Here is a 12,951-nt window from a genome sequence, read left to right as displayed (position 1 = left end):
AGACTGAGGATGTCCTTCTTTGAAATAAGACTCCACAACAATGGTCCAGTTTATTTGTTACAACTTTAATGAACATGGCAACATTTCAAAACCAAAAACAGTTAAATTCAAGAAACAAACCAATAGATTATACACAGCACATGAAACCTTGATTACCTCTAAGGCATGCTCCTTGTTTAGTCTTCTACACCCCTCGAACTCTGTGTTGAAACACTGAGTGTCTCACGTGTGCACAGCCCCAAACAAACAGTGAGTGACCTTTTTGACTACAGAAGTGTTTTAAACTGATAAACCCCAAAGTTCCTGTCCTCGTCCAACTTTCTAAAGCACATTCCTGTCTGCTGAAAGTTACTTATGAAGGCATTCACAGCGATTAAAAACAACTTTCAGACAACTCTAAACAAACTATGGCATCATGGTTAAAAAGAGACAAGTCAAACCGGGCAGCAAAAACAAATCTAACCAACACTTTTTGCAATCAAAGAATTTAAATTTCATTGGGTTGCTGTTTTTTTGGGTTTTTTACCTTATCACTGGAGCTCTTGAACGGTCTACGTTCAGCAGCAGGATAGACTCAAAGGATTCCTCCTTTTGTGTGTAGGGGGGGGGACAAACTACGACACGGGCCTGATTCTACGACCTAAGCCTGCAGCATCCTCCAACACTGTGAGCGAGAAGTGAAGGCGTTTCAATAGCAGATTTGCACTGCACTTGAGGGCAGATTCACACCACGACAGGAAAAAAAATATTAAAAATCATGTATTGAACCGTTTTGTTTCTTTGACCTAGCAGTTTAGCATGCAGTTTTACACCAGTGTCAATCTAAAGCATCGACATACAGTCACTTTCAGACTTACCAGGGTGCAAATATAGAGGCTATTATCATATTAAGCAGATTCGACAACATTACCTCCTATGCAACAACCTTTTCACTTGTCAAAACTTCACATCATGCAGTTCATTCATGGAAAAAAAAAATGGGCTGTGAATTTTTTGGACATTTTCTTTTTGTTTAATGACACAGGTAAGCATTTGTTTGCATGTATGTCACTGGACAAAAACACTGGTTTTCCTTAGGTTTCGCTTACCTGTGTTATTGCAGCAGAACCTAAGGTGCAAGGTCTGGGATGACACTGCAAAGATCAGATATATATATATATGTATGTATATATTGCACTCTTTGCCGTCAGTGAACAATGCAGTCAAAGAGATCGTTTGGACTTTAACATTAACAGCCTTTCACAGCAGTGCTCATTCAGAAAAAAAATCATCAATATTGAGCTAATCAGCAGCACTTCCACTACTAGCATTCCACATGCTTATTATAAAGGACATATTAGAGAGAGATTATCAGCAGAAACCTAAGCATGCTACGCTGGAGTTATGCAGGAGATTTCTAAGCAAATATATTGCAATGAATGGCATTTTGTTTTTAAAAAGACATCAACTACACAATGGCACGTTGGCAAATATTCAGAACGCAAAAAACCCCAACATGGACATCCTTAAACAGTTCCTACCAGCAGTGTAACAGACCTCAGTTCAGAAATCCAACTACCTACACAAACAATCTACAGGAGACTGAGTAAAGAGAATCTCAGAAACATGTGGTACAAGAATCATCACATTCTGAAGCGCTAAGCCTCTCCTGAGAACATTTCATACTTACCCAAAGACAAAGGAGGGAGGGGGGAAGGGGAAAGGGCAATATTTGAGAAAAAAATAAAAAAAAATACTACATCGTTGGCAGTTTATAAAGCGTTCTTTCTCAAAGTCAAATCACAGGTTTTTTTGTACTTACATTACAGGAGGGCTCAACTGATGGATGCCGACTGCTTAGCCACCCCCAGACCCTACAACATCTACCACTTTTTGTTGCATTGTTTTATATTTTTAAAAACATTCTTTTCAAAAAAAGACAAGTGTAAACATGTGAGTTCACAATTGGGCAAGACAAAAGTTTCAATGCATTTTTTCTCTCCCTCTCTCCTTTTCAAAACAATTTTACCTCACTGTCCTGGAAAAAGAACAGCACAAAAGGTAGATGGATATATAACACTAAAAATATGCAACATTTCTTAGAACCGCATGTTGAGAAGGATACTTGGCTTACCGCTTTTCTAAACTTGCCTGTGGAGGAGGAAGTGACTATCAAGGGAGGCAGCAAAAAAATATATATGTATATACAGTGCAAACTACACCTCAACAATATCAGCAACCAATGCAAAAAGTGAGAAGGAGTGCCACAGCAACGCAGGTAATGCATGAGATCACGACACACAGATACCCGTCGGATTTCTCGTGACAAACATTTTTTCTACTTGCTAGAGTCAGAAATAATATGAAATATATAAATAACAAGAAGTCTGAACCACCCGGCATCACTGCACGCAAGTAATGTGACTACGAGTCTTATAGACAGTTGGAGAGAGACAGGACAGCACAATTTGGTTTTGGACAATCAGTTCAAACTACAACGCCCACCCCACCTTACACCCCCCCCCCTTGCTCAGCGGCCTCACGGTAAAACAAAAACAATCATACAGAAATACATCTCCACCCCAACTTACCAACACAGGAGGTTTCAGTTTGTTTTATTGCAAAAAAACACAACAGGCAAGAGCAATTTTTAAAACTGAGATGATTTTACATGGTAATGTCTACAGTTTAATAAACATGACTTCTAACCACATTTAATGTAGATACAGGGCTGGAATGACCATATGTATAATTACCTCACTAAAAACAAAGCATTTACAAGAAAAAAAAAAGAATAACAAAAAGAAAAGAAAAAAGAAAAATCAAAGAGGACGTGTTCGCCGGGTAATCTGCCATCTATGTGAAACACTTTCAAACCAAGGAAATTTAAGATCTTCATCAAGGCGTCTGCATCCAAACATTTAACAAAGGATTTTGTTTCGACAATGTAGCATTTACTTTATGTCCACTTCACATTACTGGCCCTGTGCAGAAGAAATACATAGAAGATACATTGCATGTTAACAGCGGAAACAGTGGACTCAGCTTCCCAAAATAAAAAGCTAAAAAACCTGTGTAGGAAGGAAGGTGGTTTTGGTTAAGTTTGTGAGGCTGCTGCGGTCACCGGAGCCCTGTGAAAACCTGAGGAGTGAAGCGGGTTATGGTGCAAAACGACTGAGTGTACGTGAATGTGGACAGCGCATTATTATCGGGGCGGGTGTACCTGGGGAGCTTGTGGTGCCGCGCCCATCGGCTGTGGGTTGGCCGTGCCGTAGTAAGCGGCCTGCTGCCGGTAGTACTCCGCCCAGGCCGCGCTGTAGTCTGGCTGGCCTCCGGGTTGAGAGGCAGCCGCTGCCGCTGTGGCCTGAGGGGCCGCTTGACCTGCAGAGGATAGAAATGATAGAGAAAAAAATAAGTTTGTACATCCAAGAAGCTCAAGATCAAGTCTGAAGTTTTCTCATTGCACCTAAGAGACACCATGATAAAATTCATGAATGCTTTTTATACAACTAAAATATAAGGAATATAAGGCCAAATATGCCTCATTGGGTTAGTTACACAAGCCAACAAGGCAGCTATTCAACTAGGGAGGCTCCTGGTGACTCATTTGCTAGACATTGAAAGTAAATAATTTAATTTAAAAAACATGCAAATGAGTCTTTAATATGAATTTTAAAAAAAAGATCAGGCCAGTCTAACAAGTTTCATTATTCACATTCCTCAGGAATCAAATTAACTTGTATGTGTCACTGAGCGTGGCACTTTGCATTTAATGGTTATGTCGTCGGTTTATGCAGGATTTGAACTCGGACATTAAATTGACCTCATAAGTGTCAAGTCAACACCCTGCCGAAAGATATCTACTCGTTTGGTTTAGTTTTGGAAATTAAATCAGTAAGAGAATAACAAATATGGGGAAGGGGAAGAAGGAAGAAGAAGAATATAAAAGTATAAAGTATAAAAAGTAGAAGTAGAAGTATAAAAAGCAGAACGGCCAGACAAGAACAGGACAAAGGATATTAACAACCATTAGACAAAATTCAGGCCACAATAAATGCTTCCAATCTTGTCAGATTACATTTATAAGAAGGGGAACGAACCCGCCACTGAGGTCTCTTGGTGGCGGGTCAGAAACCTTCTTCCTTTCTATTGGGCGGCTGCGAGAACAGCAACTCTACTAGCAAGAGGGCTGCTTGTGGAGGCAACCACCCGTTAACATCAAACACACTCATACTTAGAGCTGGAGGGGCGATGAGATGTTATTTAACTAGACAAAAGCCTAACCTATCTCACCCATGTGTCTGCTATGTTAGGAGTAGTAGGCTTGTTTTCGTCCATGCTAGCATCCAAAACCACAATAAAGGGTTATTACACCAGGCTTTAGTTTCTTATACTACTATACTATATACACTAAAGCATGCTGATCTTGGTCTTAACGCTTAGTTGAATGAATGTATAGTCTATGATGCAGCATGTGCAAGTAAACATCGCCAGCATTTATAACTCTTCCAGCAGAAGAAAGAGAAGGTGGAAATGGGGAGGAGTTAACAAACCAGTCACATCGTTCTACAGATGTGCATGTCGGGTGGCAGTGAGAGTTACAGCATAGGGTTTCAGACATTTCTGCGGCACGTTTTAGCACAAAAGCCTGCTCGAGCACTCACCTTGTTTCTTATAATACTCCTCCCAGGCTTTCGTGTAGTCCTGAGGTTGCTGACTCTGTTGACCTGCAGAGTGAAAAGGAAGAAACACATTAGAGCATTCAAGCATCAAATCGAACCGCAAAACATAAACAATGACCCTACATTGCTTATATGCACAACCCCACAAGTCAAACACTCATCATTTAACTCCACAAAACACACACACTCAGTAACAGTAAAACATTCATAGCACACGGAAGACTGTGCCATCAGTGTGGATAAAGCCCTGACTTAGTCTAGAAAATAATCTACTCTGAGCTGATAAAGGTGGATCTGTGTCCACAGCAGTCCTGCAGATAGTCAAAGTGTCGCAGTCTAAACAGCACAGCCGTCAAAAGTCAAACAAAGTGGAGGCACACTTGAAAACGCTCCACGGCAGGTTAGTAATGCTCACAAATACCCAGACCTGAAAAGGAAGCTGACTGAATGGCCGAGGGCTGTTTAGACTGTCTTGTGTTAAGAGGTGTACACTGAAACTACGTTCATATACCCATTTTCTTGTAATATTCCTCCCAGGCCTTGGTGTAATCTGCCTGTCCACTCTGACCTGCAGCCTGTGGGTCACCTGTTAAAGAAAACGGTACTTGTAATTAGTCAATCATTCTCAGCAGTTTGTCCTCCACCTGCCTGGGTTGGGATGTCAGCCTAGGGGTGGTGGAGGAAAACTACCCTGTTCCTGGGGTATTTAAAAAAAAAATGTTAAAAAGCTGCTCTGCAAAAGCAAAGTCATTTAAAAGGTGAAACCAAACCAACTTGTGTTTGTTAGTAACACAAATAAGACATGAGCACAGCACACTATCAAGTAAGTCTACTGAACTACACTGGGCTTGTCTGAACTCTGTTTCTTCTGCTCCTCTGCTTTGCTTAAAGTGAACGAACACTCCGGTTACCTTGGCCGTTGGCTTGACTGGTGCCAGGCGCTCCGCTGGTCGGGGTCATGGGAGCCTGCGGCTGCTGGCCGTACTGGGCGTAGTACGCTGCCCATGCTGCTGCGTTGGCATCCGCTGCTGCTTTATCTGCACGCAATAAACAAGTTTGTAACCACACAACAGCCAGGACTCATTCTGGCAGCAGCAATGTTGTGCCTTACTGAAGACGCGCAAAGGCTAATGCTAGCCAACTGTAATAAGACACCATGTAACTGATGTTATCAATACTTGTGTTTCAGCACATAAAACTCAAATACTATAATATTTTGAAAGCAAATATTTTCAAGAAAAAAAACAAAAAAACAAACGAGTGTCAATAAAAATACTTAAAGAGCATTTACTTCTGTAATTACTTTTTGTGCCTACAGGGGGCACTGCTTCTCCCCAAAGTGCAAATTCATAGTTAAAAAACAAAGCACAGAGCTCCTTGGCCCTGAAACGTCACAGTTGAGCGCTTTAGAAAATTTATCCTGTTTGTTCCATTGTTTTGGTTGCTATATTTTATGACTAACAGATATACTCTCTAACCTCTAACTGAGCATGATTTCAAATATTAAAATATGGCAAAGGGCTTTTCACATCAAATGCCCCCATTAGCAAATACTCACTTGGATCGGGCTGGCCCTGCTGCCAGTGTGGGTAGCCGTTGCCCCATCCCTGAGGCTGATACGGAGCAGGAGGACCACTGAAGGAAGAAAATAAGTAACCATCATCTCTCAGTCAGCCATATTCAGATATTCTTACTATCAAAGAGGAGGCAACTGTACTTACTGTGGTCCGGGTGGGCCCTGGTTGTATGGTCCAGGATTGTATGGACCCATGGGAGCGCCAGGGGGTCCGGGTGGTCCTGGAGGACCATGTGGACCTGGTCCTCCATGTGGGCCAGGAGGGCCATGTGGGCCACCCATGGGAGTGACAGGTCCCTGAACAAAGAAATGGTGCGGTCAGTATAAGAGTCGGCGGGAAAAAATTTAATTAAAAAATTCTGGAATCTTCACATGGAGGCTAATTGTAAAAACAGTAATCTCACCCCAATTTTCTCCTCTACTAGTTGCCGGGCGTAGTCAATCTGCTGAGGAGACCCTCTGACTGTAAACATCTTAATGTTGGGGTCAGCGTTGGGTGGAGGATTCCTCTGAAGCTCGATTCTGGCTCCTGACTGCTGGCTGATGCCCTTGATTGTCTCACCACCTGGAACAGTCCGCAAACATGGTCAGAGTTTTAACAGAGACCGGACTACATGTTAACAGTTTTGGTTGACCCTTTCCTGGGGCGTCTCTCTCATCTCTCTACCATCACTGTGTCACTCTCACTTTTGTGTTCAGGTCTCAGATATAGGGTTGGGGTTATCCATCAGCTTGTCAGCGTGGTGCATGAGTTTTCATCACAGACCATACACGTTTTAAACTATTATTTACTCCATAACGTGATTTCTAAGAGTGAATTGCACTCCTAAAGTTTGTTTTAATAACTGAGCTCGAGCCCCACTGCTGCTGAGAAGCGACTTACCTTTCCCAATGATCAGACCAGTCTTCATGGTCGGGACTGTAAAGGTAAACTCTTGGAGGCCACCAGGGGGGCCCATGTTCCAGTTGCCCTGACCGCGACCGCGTCCCCTGCCACCTCCATGCCCTGGAGGTCCTCCAGCCTGGACACTCCGCAACAGGTCGGAAATGATTTCTGCCGCATGCTGAGCCTGATCAGGGGGACCCATGATCTGCGCTATCCTGTCTGGTGTGGTGCCATCATCTGGAGAGAGGAAGGAGGGCGATTTGAGACAACTGAAGCACAATTTTAGCTTTGATATCTATTATTGCAGTCACATTAAACAAATGTATACTTTTCTAGTATTTCCTCTAATTATGCCTCTAACTAGCGATGCAATGTGCATGTGTTCAGGTCTCAGATCATAGGGTTGGGGTTATACATCAGCTTGTCAGCGTGGTGCATGAGTTTTCATCACAGACCATTTTAAACTGCTTGATTTACTTCATGAATGTCATGTTAGCTGCTCACCTGGTTTGAACTGAATCCTGACACCTGTGTCATTCTGAATTTTCTTGATCATTTCTCCATTTCTCCCGATAACAATTCCTACTGCAAAACGTGGGACGGGAACCTGAACAATAAGAGGGCAGAAAAGCAAAATTAACACGATCCAAAAACCCTGGTCAACAACATGATGAATTAAACAAATGTCAAGTACTGACATCTAAGCTGTCTCCGCCGATCCTTGAACCGTACTCGCCCCTCTGCTCCCTGAAGCCCTGATCTCTAATCAGCTCCATCACCATCTCTTTGGCTTGCTGGGGAGACAAAGTACACATTATTACAGTACAGTCTCTATATAGAAGACTTGGAACAACAACAAAAAATGCCAACTGAAGTCTCACCTGAACTTTAAAAGGTTCTCCTGAAATGCGTAGTGGTTTGTCTGCACCTGTGTTTTGGGGTCCATCTTGGATCATGACCATTTTCACTCCAGCTCGTTCCTTCAAATGAGAAAATAAAACAAAAGGTGAGTCAGTAGCAATTACATCTAATTATCTCTATATTTTTTGTCTCACTTTGACTTGAGGCTCACCTGAAGGCTTTTGATGGTTTCTCCTCCCTTGCCAATGACAAGGCCGGCTTTAGAAGCAGGTACCATAATTTCCTGAACAGTCATTCCTGGGCCGTCGTTGTGGTGGAACGCTGGGGCCGGACGCCCCTTCTCAACGATCTCTGTTAGTAGCCTCTTTGCCGTCCTGAAAGGAGAAAAAAAATTATCATTTTCTTTAGTGATGGATAGTAGGGCTGCTTGATTACAGCAAAAATTATAATAGCAACTTTTGGACTTTGGTCAAAAATACATTGCTGCCCACACTAACTTCCACAGGAATTCTGCATATGAAACAGGGGTGACACTTACTGGATTGATTCTGGTAGTCCTGTTAATGTCACCGACCGATCTGGCATCCCTCCGCTGTCTACAAGAGAGAAGACACTGTAAACACAAAACCCTCCAACAACAGTTGGTATGCTCCGACTTCTCCGCACTGGCACCAAATCCAAACCTACCAGGGGCAATCTGTATTTTGCACCCAGACTCCTGCTGGAGACGTGATATTTGTTCACCTCCTCTTCCAATAACTATAACAGGCAATGAGAAAAGAGAAAAAAAAAAGTATAAATATCAAATTCTAAGAGCACAGAAGTTATGTTTATGGGTTTTTTTTATTTTTTAAACAAACACTTACTGAAGCCAACCATGCCATCTGGGACCTTGAATTCTTCTGATGTTGACCTTAGGATAACGGGAGATTAATCAACATAAACTTTATAATACAATGAAGCCAAGCACAGTATGTGAACATGTTTAAATTGATAATGTCTGTTTACCTTGGGGGACCAGCCATTCCTCCGATACCTGAAAAGGCTACAAGAAGACGACCAATTAGCCAAAAGAAGACTTTAAAAAATAAAATAAAATTTTGAAGAACCAAATTTCACATTCCTGCACATATTTGGCCTTTTTTAAGTAGTAAATACAACTGCACCTTCAGTTCACTTACCATCATTTGTAGCCACTTTCTTTGTCTCTGGTTGGTCTGTGAAAAAAAATGACATAGGCATTGTAAGTACCTCTCATTATTCCCACACCACATCACATTATTAGCTCCCCCCAATCAAAAACAAAACAAAACACTGATTTCACACATCTAAAACTCATTTGTCAACACTACGTGGAATTTAAACAGTTTAGACAGCTGGATTAGACACTCATCTGCCACCTTACTGCATGCATACTTGGCTTGATATCCTATCTGCAGATGTTTAGTCTGCTAAATCCTCAGTTTTGTTTAACATAATTCCACAAAACTCTGCAACACAAATCTGCACTGTAATGCTCTATCTGCCAGATTATTCAAGCAGCCAGAGTCCTTGCACTTATTACCCCAGTATTGAAGTCAATTCATTGGCTCCAAATTAGAAACAAATCACCATTAAAAGCTCTCAATGGTTAGTTAACCCCAGTTCTGACTTGATCAGTGCCTATAACCCAATTATACCTCTGCGGTACTCTGTTCAAGCTGGATGTCAGAATTTTCAGAAGAACACCCCCCAAGTCGGTTTTCCAACTCAGAAACCCTGAGCAGTCCCACTAACCCCGACTTAACATTCCGAGATGGTGGCAGTGAACATAAGCAACAGAAAAGCTGTAAAAGTTGTAATCTGTAAATCATCATTGTGGATTTGCGACTCGCTAAATAAGCCATGCTCATCAGTGACCAGGCTCTGTACAGGAACATGCTGCAACTCACTTTTTAAGTGAGGAAGAAAAACCCAAAACAAAAGTAGAACAAGAACTGTGCTGCACTGCTAGTAATCCGTTAATAGCTCTGCCTTGCTGAGGAACAAAACAAATCCTGTTTTTCAGCCTTCGCTAGTGGAATGCGCTAAACTCAGGAGTGTCACTCCCAGCACCAATATCCGAGGCAGCGTTAGATCCAAGTGTGCTGAAGGTGCTTTCAGTTGCACATAAATCATACTTCCGTGCCAGAGCTACAACGTAATTGTTGGAACTCCATTTTAACCTATGCCACAACCTTCTACATACAACAACTACACATCAGGTCAACGCATACCCCAACAACTTGAATGCTGAGGAAGTTAGTTAATAACTGTGTCTGTGTGTTAACTTGTCTTATTTCTTTGTGAAGTACACTGTTTTTTTAAATCTTATGTTAAGTTTCTAAATAAATAAACCCAGATTAAGCATTATAATGTAATTAAAGCCATGATTTTTTTCCCCCAATCTTTTCCAGACTTTATAATCAGTACATGTGTGAACCAAGCAAACTGGAAACTGTGTCGTGCTTTCATTTTGGACCAAATTAACCACCAAAAAACATCTACTTAACCTGTTTATAGGCTAGTAAAACAACTAATTACACCCACTCACGCCTTAACCAATATTTGCCTCCAGTCTGGTCCACTCAATCAAAAAAATGATTTGACACATATTAAAATATTTACAAGACATTAGAAGATAAGGTAAATCCACCACCCTAAACACATGCCATGTGCAACACAGTGCTGCCTTTTAACTGGTTAGTAATAATGTACAGTGTTAGATCTTAAGGTGAAAAAGCACACTGAGAGGAAAAAAAACGATTTAAAAAAAACAGATTTAATGCTGGGTTATGAACGTTAAAACAGAATAAAATGCATTTCAGCAGCTGCTAAAAAAAACGAAACACAAAGGCAGGCATTAACTAGAAAGACTTGCATTGAGATCGATTTGAGCCACTGACCGATATTCAGGTTAGGCATGGGAAAATACCCACCAGCGTCCTCCAGGGGCCTTTTCTGGCCCCCGTAGCCGAACTCGTTCGTCGGGGGTGCCGCAACTCCGTCCCCGCCAATCTTTGCTGCGATCTGAAAGCAAAAAATAAAGCAACAAGAGAACACGTGAGCTCCTAAGATCGTGTATCTGTTGTTCGCGTCTCTTAAGGTGCGTTTGGAGAGGAGAGGCGTGCTGCCCGCGGCCTACTGTTCTAGCCGGAAGTCCAACAAAGGGGAGCTTCAGGTTTCACTTTAGCAAATCGGTTAATTTTGCTACAACATAAAAACACCAGCTTGCATTTAACTTAGACAATTATTATCTTATTTTTTAACCACTCTAAGTTGCGATCTCTTGTGTTTTCCCGTCTGTTTTCGTTTTCAGAGTAACGCAACCTTAGCTTAGCTTAGCTACCTTCAGAGCACAACGACAGAAAGCGCCGAAAACTCGCAATCCGTTCCTGGCCTGCGGGATATTTTTAGCACGAGTGATTCCGTAGTCGTCTTCTCACCTGTCGTGCTCGTTGCAGAGCGTCTTTAAAAGCGTCGTTCATGCCGCCACCGGCGTTTGAGGACGGGGGAGCCACGTTGCTGTAGTCTGCCATATCTGCCTGCTGCTGCTCTTCTCCTCCTCGGCGCGATAAGATGGCGGCTCGGTCTCACAAACGGGAGGTGGTGGGAGACACGAGAAACTCGCGGTTCAGTGTTTGCTCTCGCGATAACGGCCTCAAATGTGTGTCACCAGAGCAGATTTGGAGAAGGAATCCGTATCAGACGATCTTTGAAATGCACTGCTGTAGGAATACGTCTTTTAAAATTGTACTTGAGTAAAAGTGGAAAAAATATGAACATAACATACAAATCAAATTTTATAGGTGCAATAGACCTGCTGCAGCTTGTATCATTTGTGTTTGACTGTGTGCGAAGGTTGCAGCGAGGGGATGCTAAATTATGCTTTGCAGGAGAATCAGCCCACCAGACGGCCCATTTTGTGTCTTGAGTCTTCTTCTTCTTTCGATTACTCCCTTTAGGGGTTGCCTTCCTATCCACCCCTAGTATCCTCCTCTGTTAACCAACCCTCTCTACGTCCTCCTTCTCTTGTGTCTATGAAGACAAGTTGCTTGAATCTTCATGACATAAAATACTATTATTTAATATTCAGTAAGGCTGAGGTTCTGTGCCAGCTATAACGAAATCCCTTGCCAGGCAAGTCAACAACTCACATTATGGCCAGATAGGGTAAAATCTCAGAGAAGCTCTTTGCACTATAAACATGGACAAAATGTCCCATGGAGTTTGTTGGTCACATGGAAATATTTTAACCTGAGTGGGATCAAAACTTCACTGTGCTCATCTTTTTGTTTTTTGTGACATATGAACTTTTAATGTAAATTTTACTTATTAGTATTGTTGTTGGTGAGTATGTTGTTTGCTCTTTGTGGCTTTACCATTTCCCTCAATAAGGATGATCTCACAAAGAATTCACATCTTGGCTTATGTGACCCTTAACGACTCACACGATCAAGGCATGGATCAGCAACTCTCAACGACCACTTTAAGGTGACAACGGCACTATGGGATAAATATCTGAGACTTATTGACTTTTAGAGCTGAAGAGTCCTTTCAGGTAAATCTCTTCAAGAACCTGAAAAGGAGTTCTTCCAGAAGACTTTAACTCCTAAGTCTTTATTTTAAACACGACATTAAATCTGTTACTCCTGAGATTCTCACACTTAAATTGAAAAATATCACTTCTGTAAATGTATAGAAATGTGCATATCTCATTATCCCCATCTCTACCATCCTCCTCTGTCACACCAGCCCTAAGCAGGTCCTTCACTACATCACTGAATCTTCTCTCTAGTCTTTCTCTTTGCCTCCATCCTCCTCTCTCGCTGCCTCCTAACATGTCTTCCCCATCGCCTCTTCCTTTGTCTTTTCCCAACAGTAGCACAGTTTCTATCAGCATGCTTTTGGCCAGCAGGACCAGAGGCGATCGTTGTTAACCTGGGCCC

General features: G+C 42.1%; 1 protein-coding gene across 5 annotated transcripts; it reads right to left on the bottom strand.

Annotated features, from left to right (window-relative positions):
- Nucleotides 1–44: 44 nt before the first annotated feature.
- Nucleotides 45–11,615, bottom strand: fubp1 (far upstream element (FUSE) binding protein 1). Of its 5 annotated transcripts, none has more exons than XM_005476684.4 (21): nt 11,449–11,615; nt 10,909–11,032; nt 9,166–9,201; nt 8,993–9,029; nt 8,851–8,897; nt 8,672–8,743; nt 8,523–8,580; nt 8,196–8,358; nt 8,005–8,103; nt 7,822–7,917; nt 7,628–7,730; nt 7,121–7,360; nt 6,642–6,802; nt 6,383–6,534; nt 6,220–6,296; nt 5,573–5,698; nt 5,173–5,247; nt 4,644–4,706; nt 3,203–3,360; nt 1,089–1,133; nt 45–664 (listed from the first exon to the last, which is right to left on the bottom strand). In XM_005476684.4, the coding sequence occupies exons 1-21, from the start codon at nt 11,539–11,541 to the stop codon at nt 641–643; spliced, it is 2,049 nt and encodes a 682-aa protein (XP_005476741.1). In that variant the 5' UTR covers nt 11,542–11,615; the 3' UTR covers nt 45–640. The 5 variants fall into 5 exon arrangements, with proteins under 5 accessions (XP_005476741.1, XP_005476742.1, XP_005476744.1 ...); XM_005476685.4 differs by having other exon boundaries at nt 10,942–11,032; nt 11,449–11,614; XM_005476687.4 differs by lacking the exon at nt 5,173–5,247.
- Between the last annotated feature and the right edge of the window lie 1,336 nt (nt 11,616–12,951).

Source organism: Oreochromis niloticus, linkage group LG18, assembly GCF_001858045.2.
Source record: "Oreochromis niloticus isolate F11D_XX linkage group LG18, O_niloticus_UMD_NMBU, whole genome shotgun sequence".
NCBI classification, from domain to species: Eukaryota; Metazoa; Chordata; class Actinopteri; order Cichliformes; family Cichlidae; genus Oreochromis; species Oreochromis niloticus.
Note: the sequence above shows the minus strand (reverse complement) of the source record. Positions and strands in the feature narration are given on the sequence as shown.